The 24,578-nt window shown below is 43.8% G+C and overlaps 1 protein-coding gene across 2 annotated transcripts in view; it reads left to right on the top strand.

The window, feature by feature from the left end:
* Positions 1–14,713: 14,713 nt before the first annotated feature.
* The window catches only part of fbxo31 (F-box protein 31), a gene marked incomplete at its 5' end in the record, with an annotated part of 77,696 nt that continues 67,831 nt past the window's right edge, over positions 14,714–24,578 (top strand). Inside the window, 2 exons of one of the 2 annotated variants that reach the window (XM_084334649.1) lie at positions 14,714–15,146; positions 21,854–21,925. In XM_084334649.1, coding sequence (XP_084190775.1) covers positions 14,714–15,146; positions 21,854–21,925 — 505 coding nt within the window. Of the gene's footprint in view, positions 15,147–21,853; positions 21,926–24,578 lie in introns of those variants that run through there. The other variant, XM_084334650.1, reaches the window with a different exon arrangement.

The following is a 24,578-nucleotide window of genomic DNA, read 5'->3' as shown; positions in this document are numbered from 1 at the left end:
GCACAACTCTAAACTATCACATATAATTTTTATACCTAATCATATCTTTAAGTGTAATAATTAATGTGAATAATAATACAATATATGTAATGCAACCTTTTTAAAGAATCTATTTTTTAAATAAAACGCTTCACAGAACCGTATTAACAATACATTCAAACCCTAGACCCCTGCAGGCTAATGAAATTGTTCACTTTGACACCCAAAGATCACTAAGGGAATAATTTTTTTTCTATACATCTGAACCTATACACTTATTCTGAAACTTTATTCTGAACCTATACATTTTTGCTAAACACACTCTTCCATATGAAACAAAAAAATATAGACACATCACATTTGTAATTTTCTGAACACAATTGTCTAAAGATTGTGATATTCTCCATGAAAACTAAAATATAGGCACATTTGTAATTTTCTTTTAAAAAAAGAATCACACACAGACACATACACTCACAGCCAGGGCCGCCTCAGGGGGTGTGCGAGCAGTGCGGTCGCACAGGGCCTCGCGGGAAGGGGGGCCTCGCAAAAAAAAAAAAAAAAAAAAAAAAATTATATATTTTTTTATTATTGCAAAACAAAAATTATTAAAAGTCAGTACTCAACACACAATGCATAATGAAACTTTCAGTCAAGGTGGTTAAAATACATGCAAGTACAGAAAGAAACAAGATAAAACAAAAATAGTCTATAATAACATTTTAACCGTATACAGTGTATATCCCGCGAAATTACTATTATATAAATGTTAGTATAGAATATACCCCTAATACCTATTTTCTAAAACCCTACACACATATGCTCCAGCTCGAACCCCCCCCCTCCCGGACCCCCTCTTGGATAGTACCTCCATTATCCCTCACTCCTAACCAGACACTACCACTATAAGCTAGCTTTTATTCTCTCCACCACTTCTACCCACATTGACATTTTGGATTCATTGAGACCCAGAATTCTTGCTGTAGATATTTCTTGATATATCACATCGAGATATGTAAGGAACCAAACTCTCCGGCACATTTTTTCCGGTTGAAACCAGCGTGATGCGATCAGCTTTTTAGCTACTGTGATACCCGATAAAACCAATCTCTTTAGCTGTGGATTCACTGCAAACTCAAAAACATCATTCAATAGTAATACCGAGGGGTGTACAGGTATATTCCAAGATACGAGTATTGATAATTGTTGGGACACATCTTTCCAGAATGCCTTAACTGGTGGGCAGTCCCAATACATGTGCATAAATGTTCCTTCGTCCCCATTTGTACATTGGGAGCATTTGGAGTCTTGTTTAAGCCCCATTTTGCACAGCCTTATAGGAGTCAAGTATGTCCTGTGAATATAGTTCAGATTGATTTGTTGATGATCCGGGTTCCTTGATGTAAGTCGGACATTTGCCCAGGCTCCTTGCCAATCAAAGTCATTTTCCAGGTCTGGTATATCCCTCCTCCAGACAGTGTCTAGTTGAAGGGTTTCATACGAGGACGTTAGTAATTGATAATAAAAACCTGATACAAAACCTCCCAATGTTTCTCTTTCATAGAAAAAATTGTGGTATCTGTGGTGTTCGATTGGTATGAGTAATGGAACACCGTGAGACCTCAGACATAGCTTTAACTGTATGTAAAAAAGCCATGTGGACTCGGTGAGGTTAAACTTTGTGCATATTTCGACATAACTGCAGAAGCCCTGGTTATTAAAAATATCCCCTAATGAGTGTATGCCTTGCTCTTCCCATATAGGGAATCTTATAGGGCGTTTTCCCATTAAGAGTGCATTGTTATTGAATATGGGAGTGTGATTATGCCATTTTTGAGGGTTAGGATATTTCTTTTGTGTTTCCCGCCATGTTCTGATTGCATGGGTAATTATGGGGCCAAATTCCCGCTCACAATGCTTGATTGAAAGTTTAGTGTGTGCTATGTCTTTCAGTCTCTGTGGGGCTACTATGTTTTCTTCTAATTCTCTCCAAGATACCAAAGCCTGGGGATCAAACCATATTTTCAATGGTCTTAATGTGAAAGCCTTAAAATATTGTAAAACATCTGGAACTGCCATGCCACCGTCTGCTTTATTTCTCTGTGCGGTGGATCTTTTTATGCGAGGTGGTTTGTTGTTCCATATAAATTTGTATGTGGAGGATTGTAATCTTTTCCAGTAGCCCTCTGGAGCAGGTAACGGTAGCATTGAGCTGATGAAATTGATTCTTGGTAATACATCCATCTTAACTATTGATACCCTTGCCTGTACTGAGTTTTTAAGTTTAAAATAAAAAAAAAAAAAAATTGCGAGGCCCCCCTTCCCGCGAGGCCCTTTTTCATCACAGACCTAAAATCTAGTTTTGCTTATATGCTTATATATTTCACATTAGACACGTTTGTAAAATGTGTCTGACTTGTTCCTGCCTCTGCGGCTCTGCAGACTGCAGTTTTCCGGTTTCTGCGGTTTTGCTGCTCTACAGATTTTAGGATAGTGTTTCCGGCCCGGGCTCTTCTCCCGTCCGCCGTAATACCAAATAGAAGAAGAAGAAGACACACAAGGTAGATAATTCAGCGCTATTCATAGGAGCCAGTGGATGTCTTTTCAAAAGCAGCATGGATCAGAAGAAATTACACCGTGGGCCAAGAAAGTCTCCTTCCAACTTTACCATTGGCATGATACTGCGTTATGGTGAGTCAAGCTATTATTATATTCCCGCCGTGGACCTATCTCTCTCTCTCTCTCTCTGGAGCCAAACTGGTCGACTAGCTAATAGTACTACTAGTAGCTAACGGTGTGTGCCTGGTGTCAGCACCTGGCTGTATGTAGCCGCATAGCTTGCTTCTGCGTTAGCTAATGGTTAGCACAAGCTAACAGCTAACTCAAGGCTAACTGATAGCATCAAACGAACGTTCCCAGCCGAGCGCAGCCGGCAGTTAACGTCGAAGCTAAACAGCTAACTGGCTAACAGTTAGCTCAATCAGCTGTTAGCTAATTAGCTGTTAGCTTGTGCTAACCATTAGCTAACGCAGAAGCAAGCTATGCGGCTACATACAGCCAGGTGCCTGATTGAGCTAACTGTTAGCCAGTTAGCTGTTTAGCTTCGACGTTAACTGCCGGCTGCGCTCGGCTGGGAACGTTCGTTTGATGCTATCAGTTAGCCTTGAGTTAGCTGTTAGCTTGTGCTACGACCATTGACATTAGCTGTGAGAATAGCAGGGGGTTCTGGCACTCTGACTACGACATCATCTTTGACAGAAGATGTAGTCGGGCCTGCACCATGACAAGGCTCTGGCAGCAGCTTATTTTGTCCCGACAGCGAGAGGCCTTTCGTCAACGTGGAGACCTGTGTTACGGCCTTTCGCCCTGCGTTCCTTGGTGCAGGTAAGATTAATGAAAATGTCATGACATTACCCCACTCTTCCTTCCTTCCCCTCCCGAATGTTTTGTTAATAACGATGTTTTTTTCCAGGCAAAACATATGCTACTTCACAACATTTGGAGATACGACATGTGCTGTGTGTGAATGTCTTGGTCGTTTGTGTAGCTTGGGTAGCGTTGGGCCGTTGGCCAAAGCTGTGTGTGTCACAGTACCTGGCTAGCAGTGTTGTGCTAGTTACTGAAAAATAGTAACTCAGTTACTTTACTAGTTACTTCATTTCAAAGTAACTTCGTTACTGTACTAATTACTTACACCCAAAAGTAATGAGTTACTGTGAAAAGTAACTATTTAGTTATTTAAAAAAAAAGATAAAAAAAAAAAGATTGCTCCCGAGTCCCATGCCCTATAGTACTCAAAATCGGTTGATCAACTTGACAGTTTCCATTCACATCACCGAACTCTGCTAAGCAATGTGGTCTAGATACAAACACAAATCTGACACAAACAAATGTTGTCCCGAGTCATATAATAAGAAGTGCGCCGGTTGAAGGAACAGCCTTGATGTCGCCGGAGCGTTTCATTATAACCATTATAATTCAAGGGTACTACGACTATGCTTGCACCTCATGGTACCAAAGCACCTCAAAGGCGCTTAAAACAAAATTACAAACATCACAAAACAAACTGGTCAGACTACTACTTGACCTGAACCCCAGAACCCACCTCACCCCTGCCCACTTTGACAACCTAGGATGGCTTAGAGTAGACGACAGAGTACAGCAACTTGCAATGGGCCTGGTCTACAAGATACACTATACGACCGGGGTACCCATGTACATGTCAAAATACGTCCCAAAGGTCAGTGAATACCACAACCACTACACCAGAGGAAGCTCAACAAATCATGTAAAACCCAGATTCGGCTCAAACAAGGGACTAAACACGTTTCGCAATTATGCCACAACAATGTGGAATGCCCTACCCAAAGCTAGGGGTAACAGTACTGTATATTTGAATACCGTTTATGTCACAAATGTATCAGTACTAAATACCTATATGTCCCTATGCCATAAATGTCATGTATGTTGTGTATGTCATAAATGTCTATATGAATTGAAAATGGGGGACCCTGATGGAAACAAGACAAACGTCTTTCTCAGGTCTGCATCCCCTTAACAATTGTATGTATTGAGCCGTACTGTATTGTACCCATTCTGCAATCTGTTAAATAAAGTTTTCATTCATTCATTCATCCACCATCTTGCAAGTTGCAACGTTGTTTAAGATATCAATCAAAGCATTGCAACGTTAGAATAGTTAGGATATCAATTGTGCATGAAAGGACTATATTTATATTGTTTGATTAGTATTATGAGATTCCCTGGCAGATTTCGTACAGTCAAAATCCGTTGATCAACTTGAGTTTCAGTGAACACATTGCACTCACCAAAGGCTGCGGTGGTTGAGATGTAGTAACGTTACGTTAGTCCAGTTGACTCCAGCAGCGCCTCAAACATGTTCTTTATCTCGTTTCCATGTTGTATATTAATTATCTCTCCAAGTAGTTGCTAAATGGTTTGTTAGTTTGTTACTGCGTTCTTTTTATGTGGATTCATAGCGAGCGTTTGTTTTGTTTACAATAGAGAGGGTCTATTTCTTTCCGTAGCCGCATTTCTTGCGCACTTCTGATTGGCCAGTGGCCAGACTCGCCTCGTATCATTCTACGCGGGTGGGGATGAGGATAATAATAATAATAATAATCACTACCGCTCGCTATCAATCTACGCCGTATATAACGCAAATAACGCAGTGACGAACCATTCAGTAACGTAAGTAGCGTTACTGAATTTCAAAAGTATATCGATAAAGTGTAGCGTTAAATCTCGCACAGGGCCTCGCATTTCTCCCAGGCGGCCCTGCGCACAGCCACACCTTGGGGGACTGCAAGCTTTTTTCTGCATAAAGGGGGAAGTAAGACACGTCGTAAATCTTTTGGACTTGACAGAAGCTGCATACGGCACTTTTGAGTCCACCTATTCGCTATCGTCATTCTCTCGACTTCTATGACAGCTAAGGGGGCTGTCACTTCAGAGAAGCTGCAGTTTGACATTTCAGAAACACTCTACTGAGAGGTAGACACACAGCATGGGGAGAATTCTTTCTACACACACACACATTTTCTTTCTACTCAAACAAATCTACACACACTCACAAACAGCATACTGACAGAACGGCTATTGAAAATTTCTGAAGAATAATACATTGTATTTTACATTTGGCATTTGGCATTAAGAAAACACACACACACACTTCAAATGTTTAATCTGTAAACCTTGGAATACACACAATCCAGACATTTGAAATGTTTATGTCCACACAAATACATATTGTGAAGATATTGTATTTTTCTTAAGATACACAAATACATATTGTGAAATGTTTATTCTGAAAACCTTGGAATACACAAATACAATCTGAAAAAAAAAAAAACTTTTATTTCTGAAAAACTTTTATTTTGAAAAAAATTCTGAAAACCCCTCCCCTTCCGTAACCAGATGTCCCTCCTCTCCTAAAACCGGATGTCCCTCCCCTCAAAACCGGATGTCCCGCCTCCTTGAATGCTCGACCAATCAGAGAAGGGGGCGGGACTTAGGGGCCATAAATCATCTCAAAAGGGGGTGTGGCTACAATCATTCAAACTAAAAGGGGCGTGTTTTGCATAATGTGACACATTGTGAATCCTTATACTCTCTCTAGCTATGTAGATCGCTATCCTATGTTATGTTAAAGCTTAAGTGCCTGCTTCAACTTCTGCCAACACACCACACAGCTATTTCTGTGTCATTAAAGCAAATACGCACACTGTACCAATGGCCCCATATTTGATCTTGAAATGGGCCCCCTTAAACTTAAGGCCGTCTATGTATATAAATCCACCTCTCAATCCCCTCTTCCTCTTCTGCAGATATTCTGGCAGACCAAGGAAGTCCTCTACTCCAGGACCAGGATGGTCTACCCTTCACCAGCTACGCCAGCATGCAGTACCCTCCCATGGAGCCGATCATGTCCTCCCCACCGTACTACTACACTCATAACTACTACCCCCAGTACGGCGGGGAGGAGTGGTACTCACACACAGGGATCTACGAACTGAGGAAGGGGCCCCTGGAGGTCTCCTACGACACAGAGATGGAGGAGGCGTCTTCCGCAGCGCCCGCCGTGTGCAAGAGGACCCGGCACATGTCTCAGGTGGGACGCGTCAAAGGGGAGGAGCTCTGCGTGGTCTGCGGGGACAAGGCGTCCGGCTACCACTACAACGCTCTGACCTGTGAGGGGTGTAAAGGTAGGAGGAGACGCTAGCTGTCACATCATCAAACCCAGTAGGACTGTAACTACTTCCACTGATGCTGTACATGTGTAAACTACTAACGAGTCGATCACAGTCAACCAGCACCTGCTAACGGGTCTGACCCTTTAGCTCAGCTGGTTAGAACGGCCGCTTGTGGATCCTATGGTCCCAGGTTCAAATTCACTCTATTACACATCTAAAGAAACGGCCAGCTCGTGCTCAAAATACGTAAATAAAGTACTTATCAACCACAGGAAAAAGGTACGTTATGTTATAGCCATACATAATATATGTTTTGTATCGGTGGGGGTTAACTATAACCTTAACCTTAACCTTAACCCTAACCCTAACCCTAACCCTAACCACACTGTTACATTTCATTCCAGCTCTCGCTCTGCTCTAGTGGGATGACCTCTTTGTTACCTATGTAACCTGAAAGCTCCCGCTACAATGCACCTACACATGTCCGGCCACGCCCACTTCCGCCCATGCATTTAAGCGAGGGGTGTGACCGTACTTCTGCTCTTCCCTCTTCTTTCACTTACGGAAGTGTTTTGCTACAGGCACACGTCAGCAAGTGTTGTTTAGGTATTAGATTTGTTTTTTGTGTTGCTACTTTTTGATCAAAATGGCATCACCACCGGGACCTGTGAAACACTTTTCTGGGCTCCACCAGCGGTTCACCGTCGCAACCTCCTCCGTGCACCACGGGGGCTCCCTAATCCCACGCTCATGGTGAGAGGGTGAGCCCCAGCGGCACACGGAGCTGAGTGCGCACCGCCCGGCGGCCATCGAGCGCCCCTCTGGCTCCAGCGTCCCTATCGGGAGACATCCGGCTAGTCCGGCGGTCTCTTTGGTGGGTGACGACTTGCGGCGCAAGCTCTCCGCCTCTGTTCACTCCCACCACTTGGCGGTGAGCGAAGGGCGCGGGTGGTCTGACGGCGGAGTTCAGTACGCAGGACCGGAGGCGTTCGGTTCTGCGGAACAGCTGGCATCGGAGGGGGGTTCCCCTGTTGCCTCTCCATTGCATCTGATGGAGACTGTTGCCAACGCCCCTGCCAACGCCTGTCCCCGATGCCATGGTGGGCCATGCCTTTCAACACCACCCGCTGGGTGAGCCGAGTGTAGTGTGCCCGGCCTTCCCAGCCATGGGCGCCTACGTGGCTCTGGGACAGGTGGTACCCCGCATCATTGGCCTGACCCCTTCCTACCTGCCGTTTACGCTTTACTGGGCTGATGGCAAGCGGGGAGGACCTGGGCCCGGAACAGAGTTTTTTCCACGTTGGGTGCTATCCTGCACCTGACCCAGCTCCAGGCCATAGCTGCGGGGAAGCTGCGCGCTCTGGCCACCCTGACCCAACAGCATCTGTGGCTGGAGCAGGCGTCGCTGGACGAGCAGAGGAGACTGCCCCTCTTCCCTGGCCCCCCTCTCCGACGGTGTTCTCTTCGGCTCCGCCATCGACGAGGTGACGATCGCCTGCAAGGAAATGGAGGAGCAGCGGTCAGTCCTCTGCCAGCACTTCCCCCGACCCGTCCCCATGACGACGGGGGCCGCCAACGCGCGGTGCCGCAGGGCTGCAGCCAGCTCAGCCGCCAGTAGGGCTGTCCCCGACTAAGGATTTGGATGGTAAGAATAAATATAAATATATATATATATAAAGTGAAGAATGCAGGGATCCAGTACGGACTAGTGCAGTGCAGTCAGTGTCATTGTGCCAGTGTCACTTGGGGGCAGAGGGGGGGGGGGGGGGTACCGAGGGGGGGGGGGGACCTGAGGCATTGATCAGCCTGGCGGCTGAGGGGAAGAAGCTCAGTCTGTGTCGAGCTTTCACAGCCTTTGGGATCCTCAGCCTTCTCCCAGAGGGGAGCAGGGTGAAGAGGCTGTGACCGGGGTGGGATGGGTCGGCCATGATCTTCCTCGCCCTCTTCAGCGCCCTGGAGACGTGCAGGGACCTGAGGGAGGGCAGGGGACAGCCGATCACCCTCTCCGCGGAGCGAATCACCCGCTGCAGCTTGGCAAGATCCTTTGCCGCTGCAGCGGGGAACCAGGAGATGATGGAGTGGGTGAGGATGGACTCAATGATGGCCGTGTAGAATTGGGCCATCATGGTCCTCGGCAGTTTATATTTCTTCAACTGCCGGAGGAAGAACATCCTCCCCTGGGCCTTCTTGAGCAGGCCCGTGATGTTGAGCTCCCACTTCAAATCCCGGGAGATGGTCATGCCGAGGAATCGAGTATGATGGGAGGGGGCAGGGCTGCTTTCTTCCTGAAGTCCACTACCATCTCCACTGTCTTTTGAGCATTGAGCTCCAGGTTGTTGCAGCTGCACCAGCTCTGCAGCCTCTCGATCTCCCTCCTATAGGCCGACTCGTCCCCCCTGGAGATGAGACCCACCAGGGTGGTGTCGTCAGCGAATTTCAGGAGTTTGACCGAGGGGTGTAGAGAGGCACAGCTGTTGGTGTACAGGGAGAACAGTAGTGGGGAAAGAACGCAGCCCTGCGGGGAACCGGTGCTGGTGGACCTAGAGCTGGAAATGCTCTTCCCCAGCCTCACCCGCTGAGACCTGTTGGACAGGAAGTCGGTAATCCACCTGCGAGTGGAGGCCGGCACCTGCAGCAGGGATAGCTGGTGCTCCAGGATGGGTGGAAGGATGGTGTTGAAGGCCGAGCTGAAGTCCACATACAGGATCCTGACATAGGGGGGGGGGGGACAGTAGCTGCCGGCTACTTCCCAACTCCCTCTACATAGACCCGTTCCTGGGGTGAGGCTCGCCATCGCTCTCTATAACTCCACGGGAGGATGCCCGTGTTCTCACCCCATTCCCCTTGGACCCCCTGGTTGCTGCGCTGCCCGTCGGCAGCATTCTGGACGGGAGGATGCCCGTGTTCAATGAAGAGTCCTGTGTATTTTTGCCCGTGTTTCTGGAAGATTTCCTGTGTACCTCTTTGCATGTGTGCTAGAGGATTCCTGCCTGTGCGCCCCTTAAAGGCACAGTGCCGCGTTTTTTTGTGTTCATGGACTTTGGTGTTTTTTCCCCCTTAAAGGCTGAGTGCCGCTTTTTTGTATATAATAAATCATGCCCTTGTTTTGGCTAACTCTGATTACCTGTCTGTGTCGTGCAATTGGGGTCGCTATACAAACCATAACAGATATGTATATATATACAGCAGGGTTCGAAATTAACGGGGGCTTGGGGCATAATGCCCTTGAAAATGGACTAAATGCCCTCGAAAATCAGTTAAGGGGGGCACAAAATGCCCCCGACAGTTTACTAATTATATATATATATTTATCCGGTAATGGCGCGTCTGTGTATCGTACGGTTCAGATGACGCGCAAATAAAAAAAAATCATTTGGCGGAGTTGAGCACTGGCTGCTGCAGCAGCAGGAGCACTGCAGCTGAGCCAGGTGCTAGTCAGTTTGTGTACAAATGGCAAGCACAATCTAAATCAATCTTCATTACGACTTTAAAAACATAGCCATTAACATTACATAGGCATACACACATCTTGCCATAGCGTTAGCAGTTTGTACAACACAATGCACGTTTTAACTATAGAATCAGCCCGCGAGGTAATACAGTCAACGAAATGTTACCGTAGCTACTAGCTAGCAGAGGAGGAAATGGGAGTCTGAGAGGCGGGGTGTTTAAAGACAATGATAGGCGTTTATTCAACATCCAAGAAGGCTAACATACAACTGTGTTTTACTAACTCCAACCGGGACTATTGCCGCTTTCCCACTGCATGCCATCACCTCCTAACGTTACCGGAGCTACCGGAGTTGATAATAACATTGCCTGAGCGGAAGGTGCGTGACACTAAAATGTCCGTGGGGACCCGGCGCCAACCCATAGATAGTTCCAACTCACCGAATTACGTAATCCACCACAGTTGCACTCAATATTTAAATAATGTTAGTCTAAATAAATAATAATGTAGACAGATACATAATAATTTCAAGCAGAACACGAATCTTTCCATTAAGAACTGACAATCAGGGAATTTAAACATGGTTGACATTGTTTTTTTGTGTTTATATTAAAGAAAGGAAAGTCTAGTGCTGGCTGAGCATATTGTTTGTTTGCACTAAGTTAATACTACAAATGTAGCCTATATTTTTCAGTCAGTTCGGTCTTTGTGTGCCAAACATTATTTAAGGCTGTAAACACTGTAACACTGTAAACCTTTTTATTTTTTTTTAATAAATGAGAAGCATGTTTAGATTTGAGTGTTACATATATTTTTATAAAAATTTACGTATATCGAACCGAACTGAAAACCGTGACCCCAAAACCGTGATACGAACCGAACCGTCCATTTTGTGAACCGTCCCACCCCTACCGTTTATCATAAAAATTCAGTGCCCCCGAAATACAAAAAAAAGCCCCCGAAAATCAATTAAGGGGGGCAAAAAAAGCCCTTGAAAAAAAATGTTAATTTCTAACCCTGATATACAGCATTATTGTATGCTATCATAGAGAGGTATATGGGTAGACTATAATATGAGGTAGGTAGTTGTGATTATTATGATTACCGTACTATGATTACAGTATAGGGCAGTTGTAGACAGTGAAAGCAATAGGTAGGTATACATTGAGTATAGGCAACAGAGTTGAAAGTGGTACATGATTGTAAAATCTTGTAGTATGCACTGATTGAGTGCGAGTCTAGTCCAATAGGTCAGGGGTTCTCAACCTTTCTGCTGCCAAGGCACCCCTGTGTTCAATAAAATATTCCAGGGCACCCCTACATACGATAAAGACTTTTCCGGTACTGTCTTTTTTGCTACAATGATGACAAAAGTGCTTGCTTTCAAAATAATGTTTATTTAAGAAACCGGGAAACACATTTGTGTGTATATGCAGGCTATATAATGCATTATTAACAGGTGTTTCAGGTCTAAATGGCTTAGTACTGTTGACATTACACTGCTTGTAGTAGTAAATCAAATAGCATATTTCTTTAAATAAAATTACAGAAAATTATCACTAAAGTGCTATCTGTTGCAGCTGCACAATTTTCCATAAAAATAGCATATTTGGATAAGTGTGACCATTTCTCAAACTGAAAATCATGATTTTTTTTTTAAATACAGAAAAGGATCACTAAAGTGCTATCTGTTGCAGCTGCACTGTTCTCCATAAAAATAGCATATTTGGATAAGTTTGACCATTTCTCAAAAACAGAAAATCATGTACTTTTTTTTAAATACAGAAAAGGATCACCAAGTTACCATTTCTCAAAAAAATATAAATAAATACAGAAAATAAGCACTCGTTCACTCAGTGGACATTTCTAGCTCAATGCGAGGTCTGCTGCTGCTGGCTAATAATACGGTCAATACGCGGGAGATCTTTGACAAGGCAACACGCATATCATCCTCAAGGCTCAACTTGGCCCTATATTTTGTTTTCAGAGCTGTCGTGGATGAAAAGCCAGCTTCACACAGATATGTGGTGCTGAATGGTATCAACACCTTAACTGCTGCATCATGAGATACTTGGTCAGCACCACACTCTGAAACTAGCTCTCCAGGTGGTATCAGATGAGATTTCAATGAGTTCTTCCAAGAGTTTGGATGGAGATGTGTCAGGAAGCTTTGTCTCAATGTTGTCTGTAAAGGTTTTTTTTATCCAGAGTAACTTGGTGATCCTTTTCTGTGTTTTATTAACACCAAGTTTCATAATGATTTTCAGATTTTGAGAAATGGTCAAACTTATCCAAATATGGTATTTTCATGGAAAACAGTGCAGCTGCAACAGATAGCACTTTAGTGATAATTTTCTGTAATCCAAAAATAATATATATATATATTCTTTTATAAAATCTCAAGGCACCCCTGGCAGCTCTCTGCGGTACCCCTGTTGAGAACCGCTGCAATAGGTAGGGTGACCAGGTGTCCCCCTTTTGGTTGTACTGTCCCACCATTTGACCAAATGTCCCGCGTCCCTCATATTGAGAGGATGTCCCTCTTTTCGAAGCCAAAAAAAAACATGCGTCTAAAAGCCCCTCCCTACAGACAGTAAACGTAGCAACCCGCCTCTTGTCCACACACATTGCTCTGATTGGTTATAGTACTTTAGCGCGCTGCTTGCCTGCTTGTGACGTGACTGAGTCGTGACGCTACCTCATATCGCAGATCTGATTGGTTATAGTAATTTAGCGCACTGCTCTGCTTGTGAGAGTTGAACTTGTGACGCTACCTCATATCGCAAATCTGATTGGTAAAAAAAAACACAACAACATTACAAGCGAACTAGTTCAAGATGGAAAGCAGTAAAAAGAAACGGACCTGCAGTTACAACCAAGACTGGCAAACGACACATGACTGGGTGAGGCAGATGGCAGGCAATCCGCAGCAGGCTTTCTGTGTTTTGTGTCATAGTTCGTTTTCAATTGCGCATGGAGGAGAATACGACTTGAAGCGCCACAGTGGACGTGAGTCTCACTTGAAAGTGGTTCACCAAAAAGAAACATCCAGATCTATGGATACGTTTCTTTTTAAACCAAACAATGATAGCCAGACGGACAAGGTCACTGCAGCTGAGATAACAAGTGTCTATCACACAGTACAACACTCCCATTCATACAGGTCAGCCGACTGTGGTATGAAACTAGCTCCTGTCATTTTGCCAGACTCAGTTATTCTAATACAAAAATTTACATTATCTATCTGTCCCACTTTGTCCCACTTTGTCCCACCAAAATCTTACTGTTGTCCCACTTTGTCCCACCAAAATCTTACTGTTGTCCCACTTTTGGACTTTTTGCATCTGGTCACCCTAGCAATAGGTGAAGCAAGGCGATTTGCCAGCAATCATATAACTAGTGTTATGAAATAACCACCATTTTATACAGACCACACCATATCAGTGGTTATCGGAAATAACAGATAACAGATCCCTTATCAGTAGGCTATCCACAAACATTTTCATATCGGTACATCCCTAATCTGAAGTTAAGGGTGTGATTTGATATAAATTAAAGTGAGTCTGTAGTTCAAGTTTCATGTTTTGTTTTATTTGTCACATATAATGTACAGTGAAATGCTTGGTTCTGTGAGCCCCTGAAATTGTGCTTCATACAGTAAAAAAAAGTTAAAAGCCCAAACACTATACAAAATATACAATATACAATATACAAACTAAAGTACAACCTAAAGTACAAAGTGAAGTACAAAATGCATGCTTTTTAAAATGCAAGTTGTATAACCACTGTGTGGGAGTCGAACTCGCAACCCCACGACTCGCCCCCTTTCAAAACCGCGTGATTACCAAACCTAGCCGCATTTCTGGCAGACGCTCTCTGATTGGCCGACGCCAGTTTCTACACTGGTTAAGCTTAGGCACTCTTAGAAGTTGGTTAAGGTTAGAGTTTGTCTTAGAGCGTGACGGGCTGACGGCAATGTTCTTTCGACGGTTAAGCTTAGGCACTCTTTCGAAGTTGGTTTGATTGATTGATTGAAAACTTTATTAACAGATTGCAGAATGGGTACAATACAGTACAGCTCAATACACACAATTGTTAAGGGGATGCAGACCAGAGAAAGACTTTCGTCTTGTTTACATCAGGGTCCCCCATTTTCAATTCATCAGGACATATATGACATACATGACATACAGATAGTCAGTACTGCTACATCTATACATCTTGTTAAGGTTAGAGTTTGTCTTAGAGCATGGCGATAGAACGCCAGGTAGTTTGCAGGCTGTTTGACGTGGAAATGGGCAAAGACACAGCTCGTCACGCTATTGGGCGCACATGTCATATGACCAGAAACGTCTGCCAGAAATGCGGCTAGGTTTGGTAATCACGCTTCAAAACCAAAACAACCCACGGCGCACAGCGGCGACGTGTGACGTATGACACGCACAGCACTTTACGTCATACGCATCCGCCCAAAATACGCAAGGGGGAGATCATCCAGACTGCAGCTCGCACAGTTGTTCTGTGGCTGGTGACGTCATGCTGCCTCTCTGGTGACTCTACTCGAACACGGATGGCTGTGTGCGCCAGGCTCTGCGGAGCGGGTCAGTCGCGGAGGTGCAGGCGGCGACAGCGGCAGAACCAGAACCAGGAGGACCAGGGGAGCGACTCCGACATGGATCTGGACGAGGAAGAGGAGGAGCGGATCGTGGGCCAGAAGCAAGCCGAGGCGGGCGCTGGGGGCCCGGCGAGCAGCGTCGCCACTGCAGGGCCTCACCGTGACGCCTCTGCTGAATATGGCAGCGCCAGTGCCGACAGACTAGCAGGGCTTCTGGATCCTGCAGGACCTCCGAACCCGCAGTGCTTGTTGGATTTACCCCCGGAGTTGTTAGTGGAGATATTCTCGTCGCTACCCGGTACGACGTTGCCAATTATTGCCCTCGTCTGCAAGAAATTCAGGCAAATTCTCAACACGGAAACCATTTGGAGAAGGCGCTGCACTAAAGGTAAATGATGCGCCCTCCTCCCCTCGAGTTGCATGTCACTCCACTTTGCTGTCTAAATGTAAGCTGGATAGAATACAACAAGTAAACGAATTCTCTAACAGATCAGTGTGTTCATTGTGGTGCTAAGTGTTACAGGGTGACACTGACAGTAGGTCTGTTTCCACGGGCTGCACTGCCCCCATGCTCTGGGTTGGTTCCTGAATCCTAGGATATGAATTTTCCTAAAAGCTTTTATATTGATCTGTACGGGAACAAGGAAGGCTATTTGCTCCTAATCCTGTCATTAAGCAAATAAGTCATGGCAAAATATAGAACAAGGCGGCCTAACACAAGCAGGCCCATCACACCCACACTACTGGAGGGTTGACATGTTGGTAACATAAAATAGATTTCGCATTGTGTATTCGCCTACTTCCAGCCCTTGACAGGGATTTGATCTTAAGAATACTTTGATGTGTACAATCTAATGCTTGATATAGAAACAGTCTAATGTAATGCTGATGCACCAATGGCTACTGGCCACTGACGGCTTTGGAGTTTTAGAAATCCAAGGAAGAATTCCTAGAAAACAAATGAAAGGGTTAATATTGATCCTCATTGAACTGCAATTTTAGAATCCAGGACTAGTGGCCTGTGTCTCCATATGGCCATGTTCCAAGTCGAATAGCTGTACCGCCTGGGAGTCTTCACAGTCTGGCCTCTGACTGCTATCTAAGCCCAAATGTCATGTTTATCCGTTCTCAGTGAAAGAAGTAACAAGTCTGTCATTCTGGTCATATAAGGTAACAACTAGGGAGAGGCAACTCGTGATTCTGGATGTTGTTGATCTCAATTGTTGATATGGGCTAGATTAGATTAAATTCAAATGTATCGTGATTAATTATACAGCACAAGTGCAGTACAACGAAAAGATGGTTGTTAATCGCTTCACATTTAGTCATTTAGCTTTAGACACTTTCATCCAAAGCGACTTACAAATTGTGTACAACAAGTCAGCAGGAGGGGTACACTTCTGGCGAGTAAGGGTAACATGAACTCCAAGCCCACGTGAATGAACTCAAACTGCAAAGAAATAGACTAAGAAATGACGTTAACTCCATGATCAAAACTGCTAAAAAGAATTTCATCAATGACAACTGAGAAACAAAAATGAACCCTGTGAACTTTGGAAATTACTTAATAATCTTCTAGGCTGCAGTAAAAAAAACTTAAAACCAGATTTTCAAACATAAACATGAAGACCGATAACACGCTCATCACAGAAAAGCTGGATGTGGCCAATTACTTAAACATTTTCTTCACAAACATAGCCACAACACTGGTAAATAAACTACCCTCCCATTTTGGGGTAGAACACATCATAGCCTACTACAACAACCTAGGGATCCGCAAAGACGATTTCAAACTAGAAATGGTAACAACAGCTGAGGTATGCAAAAAACTGAGCGCCCTCCAGCCTAACAAGGCCACTGGCCATGACAATATCCCCTCCAAATTCCTCAGACTCAGCAGCCACCATCACCCCAGTCATCACACACATAATAAACCTCTCCATAAAACAGGGACAGGTACCCAAAGACTTCAAAATTGTGAGAGTAACCCCCCTGCACAAAAAGGGCAGCAAATTGGACCCAGGCAACTACCGCCCTGTTTCTATTCTTACCTCCATCTCGAAAGTCATGGAAAAAATAGTATACGAACAGGTCGAAAAGTACCTCGCGAAAAAAATCGAATCTACGAATTCCAATCTGGCTTCAGAACATCCCACTCCACTGACGCATGCCTTCTCTATTTGAACGACCACATCAAACAAGAGCTGGATGCAATCCTACCTGGAGGGGAGAGAACGGATGGTGGAGGTAAATGGTACACTATCCCCCCCCCCCCCCCCTGGTGTTCCACAAGGAAGCATACTAGGACCGTTACTGTTCCTAATTTATGTAAATGACATGTCATCAGCTTGTGACTGCAACTTGTTCCTGTTCACGGACGACTCAGCCCTGCTGGTCTCTGACAGGGACATGTTGCAGGTTGAAAAAAAAAAACCTCAGCCCTGAACTCGGCAGAATCTGCACCTGGCTCACTGATAATAAACTATCATTACACCTGGGTAAAACAGAGTCCATTCTCTTTGGATCAAATAACAAACTCAGCAACAACCAATGGCTTCTCTGTTACAGTGGATGACAATATTGTCACAAGGAAATATTAAATTACCTACCTGGGTTCCATCCTAGAGGCAAATCTTTCCTGTGACAAAATGGCAACCAACGTAATAAAAAAAAAAGTCAACCAATGAACAAGATTCTTGTGCCGGATCTCCTCTCTGGTAAACAAGAATACCCTGAAGACTCTAACAGGATAACTCATTCAAGGGTACTACGACTACGCTTGTACCTCATGGTACCAAAGCACCTCAAAGGCACTAAAAACAAGATACAAACATCCAGGGAACAAAATAAGCACACGCCATTCGCCAATGGCCTGTAGATTTAACGTCTAGCGACTAAAAATAATAGGTCTGCCCGCCATCTGGCGTGTAGTTCATATCGATACTCTTATTTTGAAAATCCTGTGCGGGTCTCATTTCCGCCCCAAGCGCAGCTCCAGTCATAATATCTGGGCTCCAGCAGCTAGCAACGTTCAGGTTCATATGATACTCTTATTTTGAAAAACCCTGTAGCAACTCCGCGAGTCATATGATATCCGCCCACTCCGCGTTTATTTGAAAACAGAGCAGCGTTAAACACAGCAGCGTTAACACAGCAGTGCGCCTACAGACTCAAAATAAGTCTGTGGTGTTTTTTTTCTTTTCACAAGTCCAATGCATCTACATGCTTTGCACTGTCGCCATTCCTTTATGCCCACATCGCCCGAAATTAACGTTTATGTACCAATCACTACAACGTTAACGTAAGCTAACAAGCTAATCCTGATCAGACGAGGCAGAGCCATAGTGAGAAGCAGACAGTGTGGACTGAGGAAAGGGAAATGGGGGGGGGGGGCACTCTCCCCTTCCCTGTGTGTGTGCGTGCGTGCGTTTGGAAAGACGACGAAGTCACTAGTCAGGACTCAGGACAGGAGTATATTATAGTAAACTGAGGATTACTGAGGATGGACAGATAATGTTGATATTCAAATATAAAAAAGTTTCGAGAGGAGTGGAAGTTTGAAGACGGACTACAATATGATGCGGGGGTGGTGAGTTGAAACACAGACTGTGTGTGTGTGTCCCGACCCCACTTCTATGTTTCAATAAATTATTTGCATTTAAAACTATTAACGCTGACTCATTCCTTCAGTCCACTCAAAATTATGCTAATATTCCTTATGTTGTTTATGATATTAATTGAATATAGCATATGAGAGTATTATATAGTAATAATAACACATGGCGATATACTAAAAAGCTATTTATAATATTTGGCTGGTGAAAAATCTGCCCGGCTGGTAGTTTTTCAAATCTACCGGCCAAATGGCTGGTAAGTCAAAAAGTTCCCTGCAAACATCACAAAACAAACAGGTCAGACTACTACTTGACCTTACCCCTAAAACCCACCTCACCCCTGCCCATTTTGACAACCTAGGATGGCTTAGAGTAGAGGACAGAGTACAGCAACTTGCAATGGGCCTGGTCTACAAGATACACTACACCACTAAGGTTGGTACCTATGTACATGTCGAAATACTTCCCAAAGGTCAGTGAATACTATGACCACAACACCAGAGGGAGTTCCACAAATCATGTAACAACAAATATCTTCTCAGATGGGAGACCAATGGAACAAAATCAAATGGCTGAGCCTGACTTATAACATACAGCTATTTGGGGGTCCTTGAGACTGGTATAGACATAGTAGCATAGTAGTAGTATAGGCATAGTAGATAGTAGTATAGACATAGTAGTAGCATAGTCAGTAAGAAGGTTATTTCCTATTATTATTTTTCTTAAAATTCAGATATTGATTGAAAAAGTGTTTTAGTAGACAGCGGAAGATTGGTTGGGTTTCAGTTGTCCTGACTGTGATGGGAAGTTTGTTCCACCACTGTGGAGCCAGGACAGAGAATAGTCTGCTTCGTTTCAACAACCCCCCAGGAGCTCGCAGAAGAGTGGGTCTCAGGCGGCCAGAAGATGCAGAGCGTAGGGGTCTTGAGAGGGTGTAGTTAGAAGATGCAGATCGTAGGGGTCTTGAGGGTGTGTAGTTAGAAGAGGCAGAGCGTAGGGGTCCTGAGGGTGTGTACTTAGAAGAGGCAGAGCGTAGGGGTCTTGAGGGTGTGTAGTTAGAAGATGCAGAGCGTAGGGATCTTGAGGGTGTGTAGTTAGAAGATGCAGAGTGTAGGGATCTTGAGGGTGTGTATTTAGAAGATGCAGAGCGTAGGGATCTTGAGAGGGTGTAGTTAGAAGATGCAGAGCGTAGGGGTCTTGAGGGTGTGTAGTTAGAAGATAGAGCGTAGGGATCTTAAGAGGGTGTAGTTAGAAGTAGGGGTGCACCGATATATCGGTCGGGTATCGGTATCGGCCGATAAGTGCCTTGTTGACTGCTATCGGCCGATAAGCTCAAATGTGCCGATAGCAGTCGCCGATAAATACCCATCAATTTGTGTAGCGTCAAAAGGCAAAAAAAAAAAGGTTCACTCGCGACCTACCTGCACAACGCCCGCCGTCCCCCACACACACACACAAGCTACTGCATCAAAGTAACTACTTATGATTAACAAGGCATTCGTTTTGTGGCATTAACGTTATATAGTTAGTGTTACACGGACAATAACATCAGCATATTATTATTACCCATAGCAGCAAGGCATTACTCCGAGTCCGTTCATTAGCTACCGGGAGATGCAAGACTAACATTACGTTACTGGTGAAAATGTGATTTGCGTTGGAATACTCCTTTGCCAACTTGCTGTACTTTGCTTGCAGGTCTGCAGCCATTATTGCTGCATTATGAATAGCCCCAACTTTAGCCAAGGTAACGTTATGGCTAAACCTTTAACAATAGTTAACGCTAGCTTTCGGTTAGCTGTTCAATGCTATTAATAACACAACTCCCCGTCAACACCCTCTCTCGGGAAGATGGCATTTAAGAAAGTATCTGCTGTTAAAATGACACAAACATTCGTTTTGTGGCATTAACGTTATATAGTTAGTGTTACACGTTCAATAACAAGCATATTATTTACCCGAAGATAGCAGTAAACAAGGCATTACTCCGTTAGTCCGTTCATAGCTCAGTTCCATTCCGTTGCTCATTCCGTACCAAACTACCCATTCTGCAATCTGTTAATAAAGTTTTCTACCAGACAAATGTATAGAAAGGCTTTGTTTTATTATAACATTTGTTGCAGTAAAATCATTATGTCTCATTTGGTCATGGATTGGTTGTGGAGCGCCGGTCGGCGGGCCGGGCAGCTAACGTAGCTACGTTAAGTGTGTTCTGCTCTCGCAAACAGAACAATGGCGGCATGCCCGAAAGTAAAAAATGAATATTATAAACGCTTTCCTTGGTGGTAAGGACAGCAGGAGGTGGGTGCTAGCGGTGTGGCGTAATTGGCCGAATCGACTGTCAATCAAAATGGTTCCATTGCATTGGTTGAAAGCTCTGGTTGAGAGAATGGTATCCCGCTGCAGGCCGCCAGAATGGTTCCATTGCATTGGTTGAAAGCTCTGGTTGAGAAAATAGTATCCCTCTGCAGGCCGCAAGAGGATACTGGGAGAGAGATAGTGATACCATAAACATATTTCTTGATGTTTCCTTTTTTTAAGTAAGTAAAGAGGCCTACAAATACAAACATACACATACAAATATACAGTAGTTTCATTAAAAAAAAAAAATTACAAATACTTATATACAAATATACAAATATCGGTATCGGTATTGGCCGATAGTGTTAGTTGAACAATCGGTATCGGTATCGGCGGCCAATTTTCATATCTGTGCATCCCTAGTTAGAAGAGGCAGAGTGTAGGGGTCTTGAGGGTGTGTAGTTAGAAGATGCAGAGTGTAGGGATCTTGAAGGTGTGTAGTTAGAAGATGCAGAGTGTAGGGATCTTGAAGGTGTGTACTTAGAAGATGCAGAGCGTAGGGATCTTGAGGGTGTGTAGTTAGAAGAGGCAGAGTGTAGGGATCTTGAGGGTGTGTAGTTAGAAGATGCAGAGTGTAGGGATCTTGAGGGTGTGTAGTTAGAAGATGCAGAGTGTAGGGATCTTGAAGGTGTGTACTTAGAAGATGCAGAGTGTAGGGATCTTGATGGTGTGTAGTTAGAGACCATTGACCGGAGGTAGGAGGGAGCTGTTCTCTTCGCTGCATGGTATGCCAGGTCAAGAACCTTGAAGCGGATTTGTGTGGCAATGGGAAACCAGTGCAGCTCTCTGTGAAGATGGGTGACCTGCACCTTGTTTACACTTTACATTTTTATATTTCTATATTTCTATATTCAGAGTTAATTATATTGTTTACACTGTTTATTTATTCGCGTATTTTATATTCAGATGCAATTCTATTGCCTATATTTATGTTTCTTTCTTTTTATATATTTATATTTATTGCTTTCATTTATTACCCTGCCATACCTGCCCCTCCCCTCCCCTGTGCTGCTATGATGCCCACATTTCCTCAAGGGGATCAATAAAGGAATATCTCAATACCTCTACCCTGCCAAATTCGGGCCAGTTTTAACTTGTGTTGGTCTCCTTTCCTCTATAGAGTTTGGCATGAAGGAGGACCTGCGGAAGATGGAGGTGGGAGGAGCATCCAGCCGGGAACTCTATGTCAAACGTGAGTTTGTCTGCTAATGATGTTCATAAGTGATCTGAAGTAGAGCTCAGCTGCTAATGATGTTCATAAGTGATTTGGTCAAGTAGGGCGGCTATGTGGCATAGTGGGCAAGGCGCTCGCCACAAAATCTGGAGACGCTGGGCTTGCCTGTTCGAGCCCAGCGCTCCACATTTGCTTTGTTTAGCTGGTCGTCCGTACTAATCAGGGTTTCCGTTAGAATTTTTTTTTGCAGGTCTGAGTGTCCGGTAGATTTCAATCTACCGGACAAATGGGATAAATTCCGGTCAGAGTTTATTGAGCTTAAAAACAATTGATAGGCCTATATAAAGAATGACATCATCAAGGCATTTATAATATTTTAACTTAAAACTAGACTACTTTTGCGTATATACAGTCATTAATATATTCCAAATAAAATAAGTCCCTCGAGACTGCGTGCTGCTGCCGACTTGAGGTGTCGGTGGGCAGTCTGCCCGACCTTAATAAACAGCAGTCTGTTATAATCACATTTTTATGAGCTAACGAATTCCGTTATATTGGACATTTGTATTAATTATATCAAGCGAAGAACTGAGAAATTTGGGAGAGAGACGGCAACATTATCGTGGGTTTGCGCCGTGATGTATATCTCCACCTCCCAACGACTTGGTGCTGCTGCTCATAATGTCCGGTGAAAATAATTCCCTCTAAGCACAATTTGATTATTTGAATTGTATTAAAATAGGCTAAAATTAAATAGCCTATGCGATGAACGAAACAATCATTACATTTGTCGTTGCTTCACCAAGCAGCCGGTCAATGACATCCTGTGTCAGCGAGCTGGCAGCTGATATATTTACGTGAAGCATGGAGCAGGAGCAGACAGAGCAGAGCAGCGGTGTCAGCAGCGCCCCCACCCAACAGCTGAATTGCCAATGGCTGAATTGGAGTACTGCACCCTGCCAAGCCATGCTTCACGTAAATATATCAGCTGCCAGCTCGCTGACACAGGATGTCATTGACCGGCTGCTTGGTGAAGCAACGACAAATGTAATGATTGTTTCGTTCATCGCATAGGCTATTTAATTTTAGCCTATTTTAATACAATTCAAATAATCTAATTGTGTTTAGAGGGAATTATTTTCACCGGACATTATGACCGGAGAGATTAGATATGTCGGACTTCACCAGATTTTGCCGGTCAAATACCGGTAATTACCGGCTAACGGAAACGCTGGTACTAATACACATTGGCCGTATTAGGGGGTGGGAAACTGATGGGTGGGGATCGGGCGTTGTGGACAGCGACTCCTACAGGTCGGTTGGTGCGCCTGCGCAGTAGAATCAGGAAGTGTCTGGGGCAGCGTGAGCCTCCCACGCGTTACTCCTCGCCACTGAGAGATCGAGCTGCGCAGGTGAAAAGATGCGACTGCCGTTACCTCAAGTACCGGAGGGGACTTGTGCTATGTATGACTTAGTCCACATTGCAGCCGGCTTGTGGGAGGCAAGAAACAGCGTTCGTGACAGGGGAGGGTTGAATTGGATGATACGAAATTGGGATGGGAGAAAATATAGAAAATGGGAGAAAAAAGTGGATAAAAAAAAGGTGATCTGGTCAAGTAGAGCTCGTCTGCTAATGATGTTTAGAGCCATATGAAATCCGTTTTATTTTTTTCCAAATTCCATTTAATTTTTTTCCAAATTCAGTTTTTTCCGTTTTAATATTTCAGAATTCTGTATTTTGCTTTGTACGCTCATTTTACCATCAGAAATAGTGTCTAATAAGTGGGAATGAATAAATGTCCACAATTTAATAAGATATAACAGTCCATTTAATAGGGCTGTCTTAAATACTTCGAAGCTTCGAAGCTTCGTTTGATGGGCATGGGATTCGAATATGAAAATAAAATTTGATTATTAAAAAATATAAAAATATAAATGATATATATTTTTTTTTTGCAAAATCAACTCTGCCTCTCTTTGTTAATTACAACAAGCAATGCTGTTTGTTATTTAAGATGAGGTCGGACTCGGCACTGACAGATTTGTGTTCATTGTGCTGCTTTTATAAAGCCTCAAATGACGGCTTACAATATTTCATGAAAGCAAAGTGTTTTGTTTTGTCTAAGATTTAAAAAGGTTTAAACTTTACAGCACTGACAAAGTTGAACAAAGTGCTGTACAAGCCCCACAACATAAAAAAAAAATATATATATATATATATATTTATTTATTTTTTATTTATTCTTTTACAGTTGATTCCATTTTTATTGCTCAATTCCGCGATTCCGTCCGCGATTCCGTGATCGCGGATTTCATATGGCTCTAATGTTTATAAGTGATCTGGTCAAGTAGAGCTCAGCTGCTAATGATGTTCATAAGTGATCTGGTCAAGTAGAGCTTGTCTGCTAATGATGTTTATAAGTGATCTGGTCAAGTAGAGCTCATCTGCTAATGATGTTCATAAGTGATCTGGTCAAGTAGAGCTTGTCTGCTAATGATGTTCATAAGTGATCTGGTCAAGTAGAGCTCAGCTGCTAATGATGTTTATAAGTGATCTGGTCAAGTAGAGCTCAGCTGCTAATGATGTTTATAAGTGATCTGGTCAAGTAGAGCTCATCTGCTAATGATGTTCATAAGTGATCTGTTCAAGTAGAGCTTGTCTGCTAATGAT

Source organism: Notolepis coatsorum (assembly GCF_963971535.1).
Source record: "Notolepis coatsorum genome assembly, chromosome: 18".
NCBI lineage: Eukaryota > Metazoa > Chordata > Actinopteri > Aulopiformes > Paralepididae > Notolepis > Notolepis coatsorum.
Note: the sequence above shows the minus strand (reverse complement) of the source record. Positions and strands in the feature narration are given on the sequence as shown.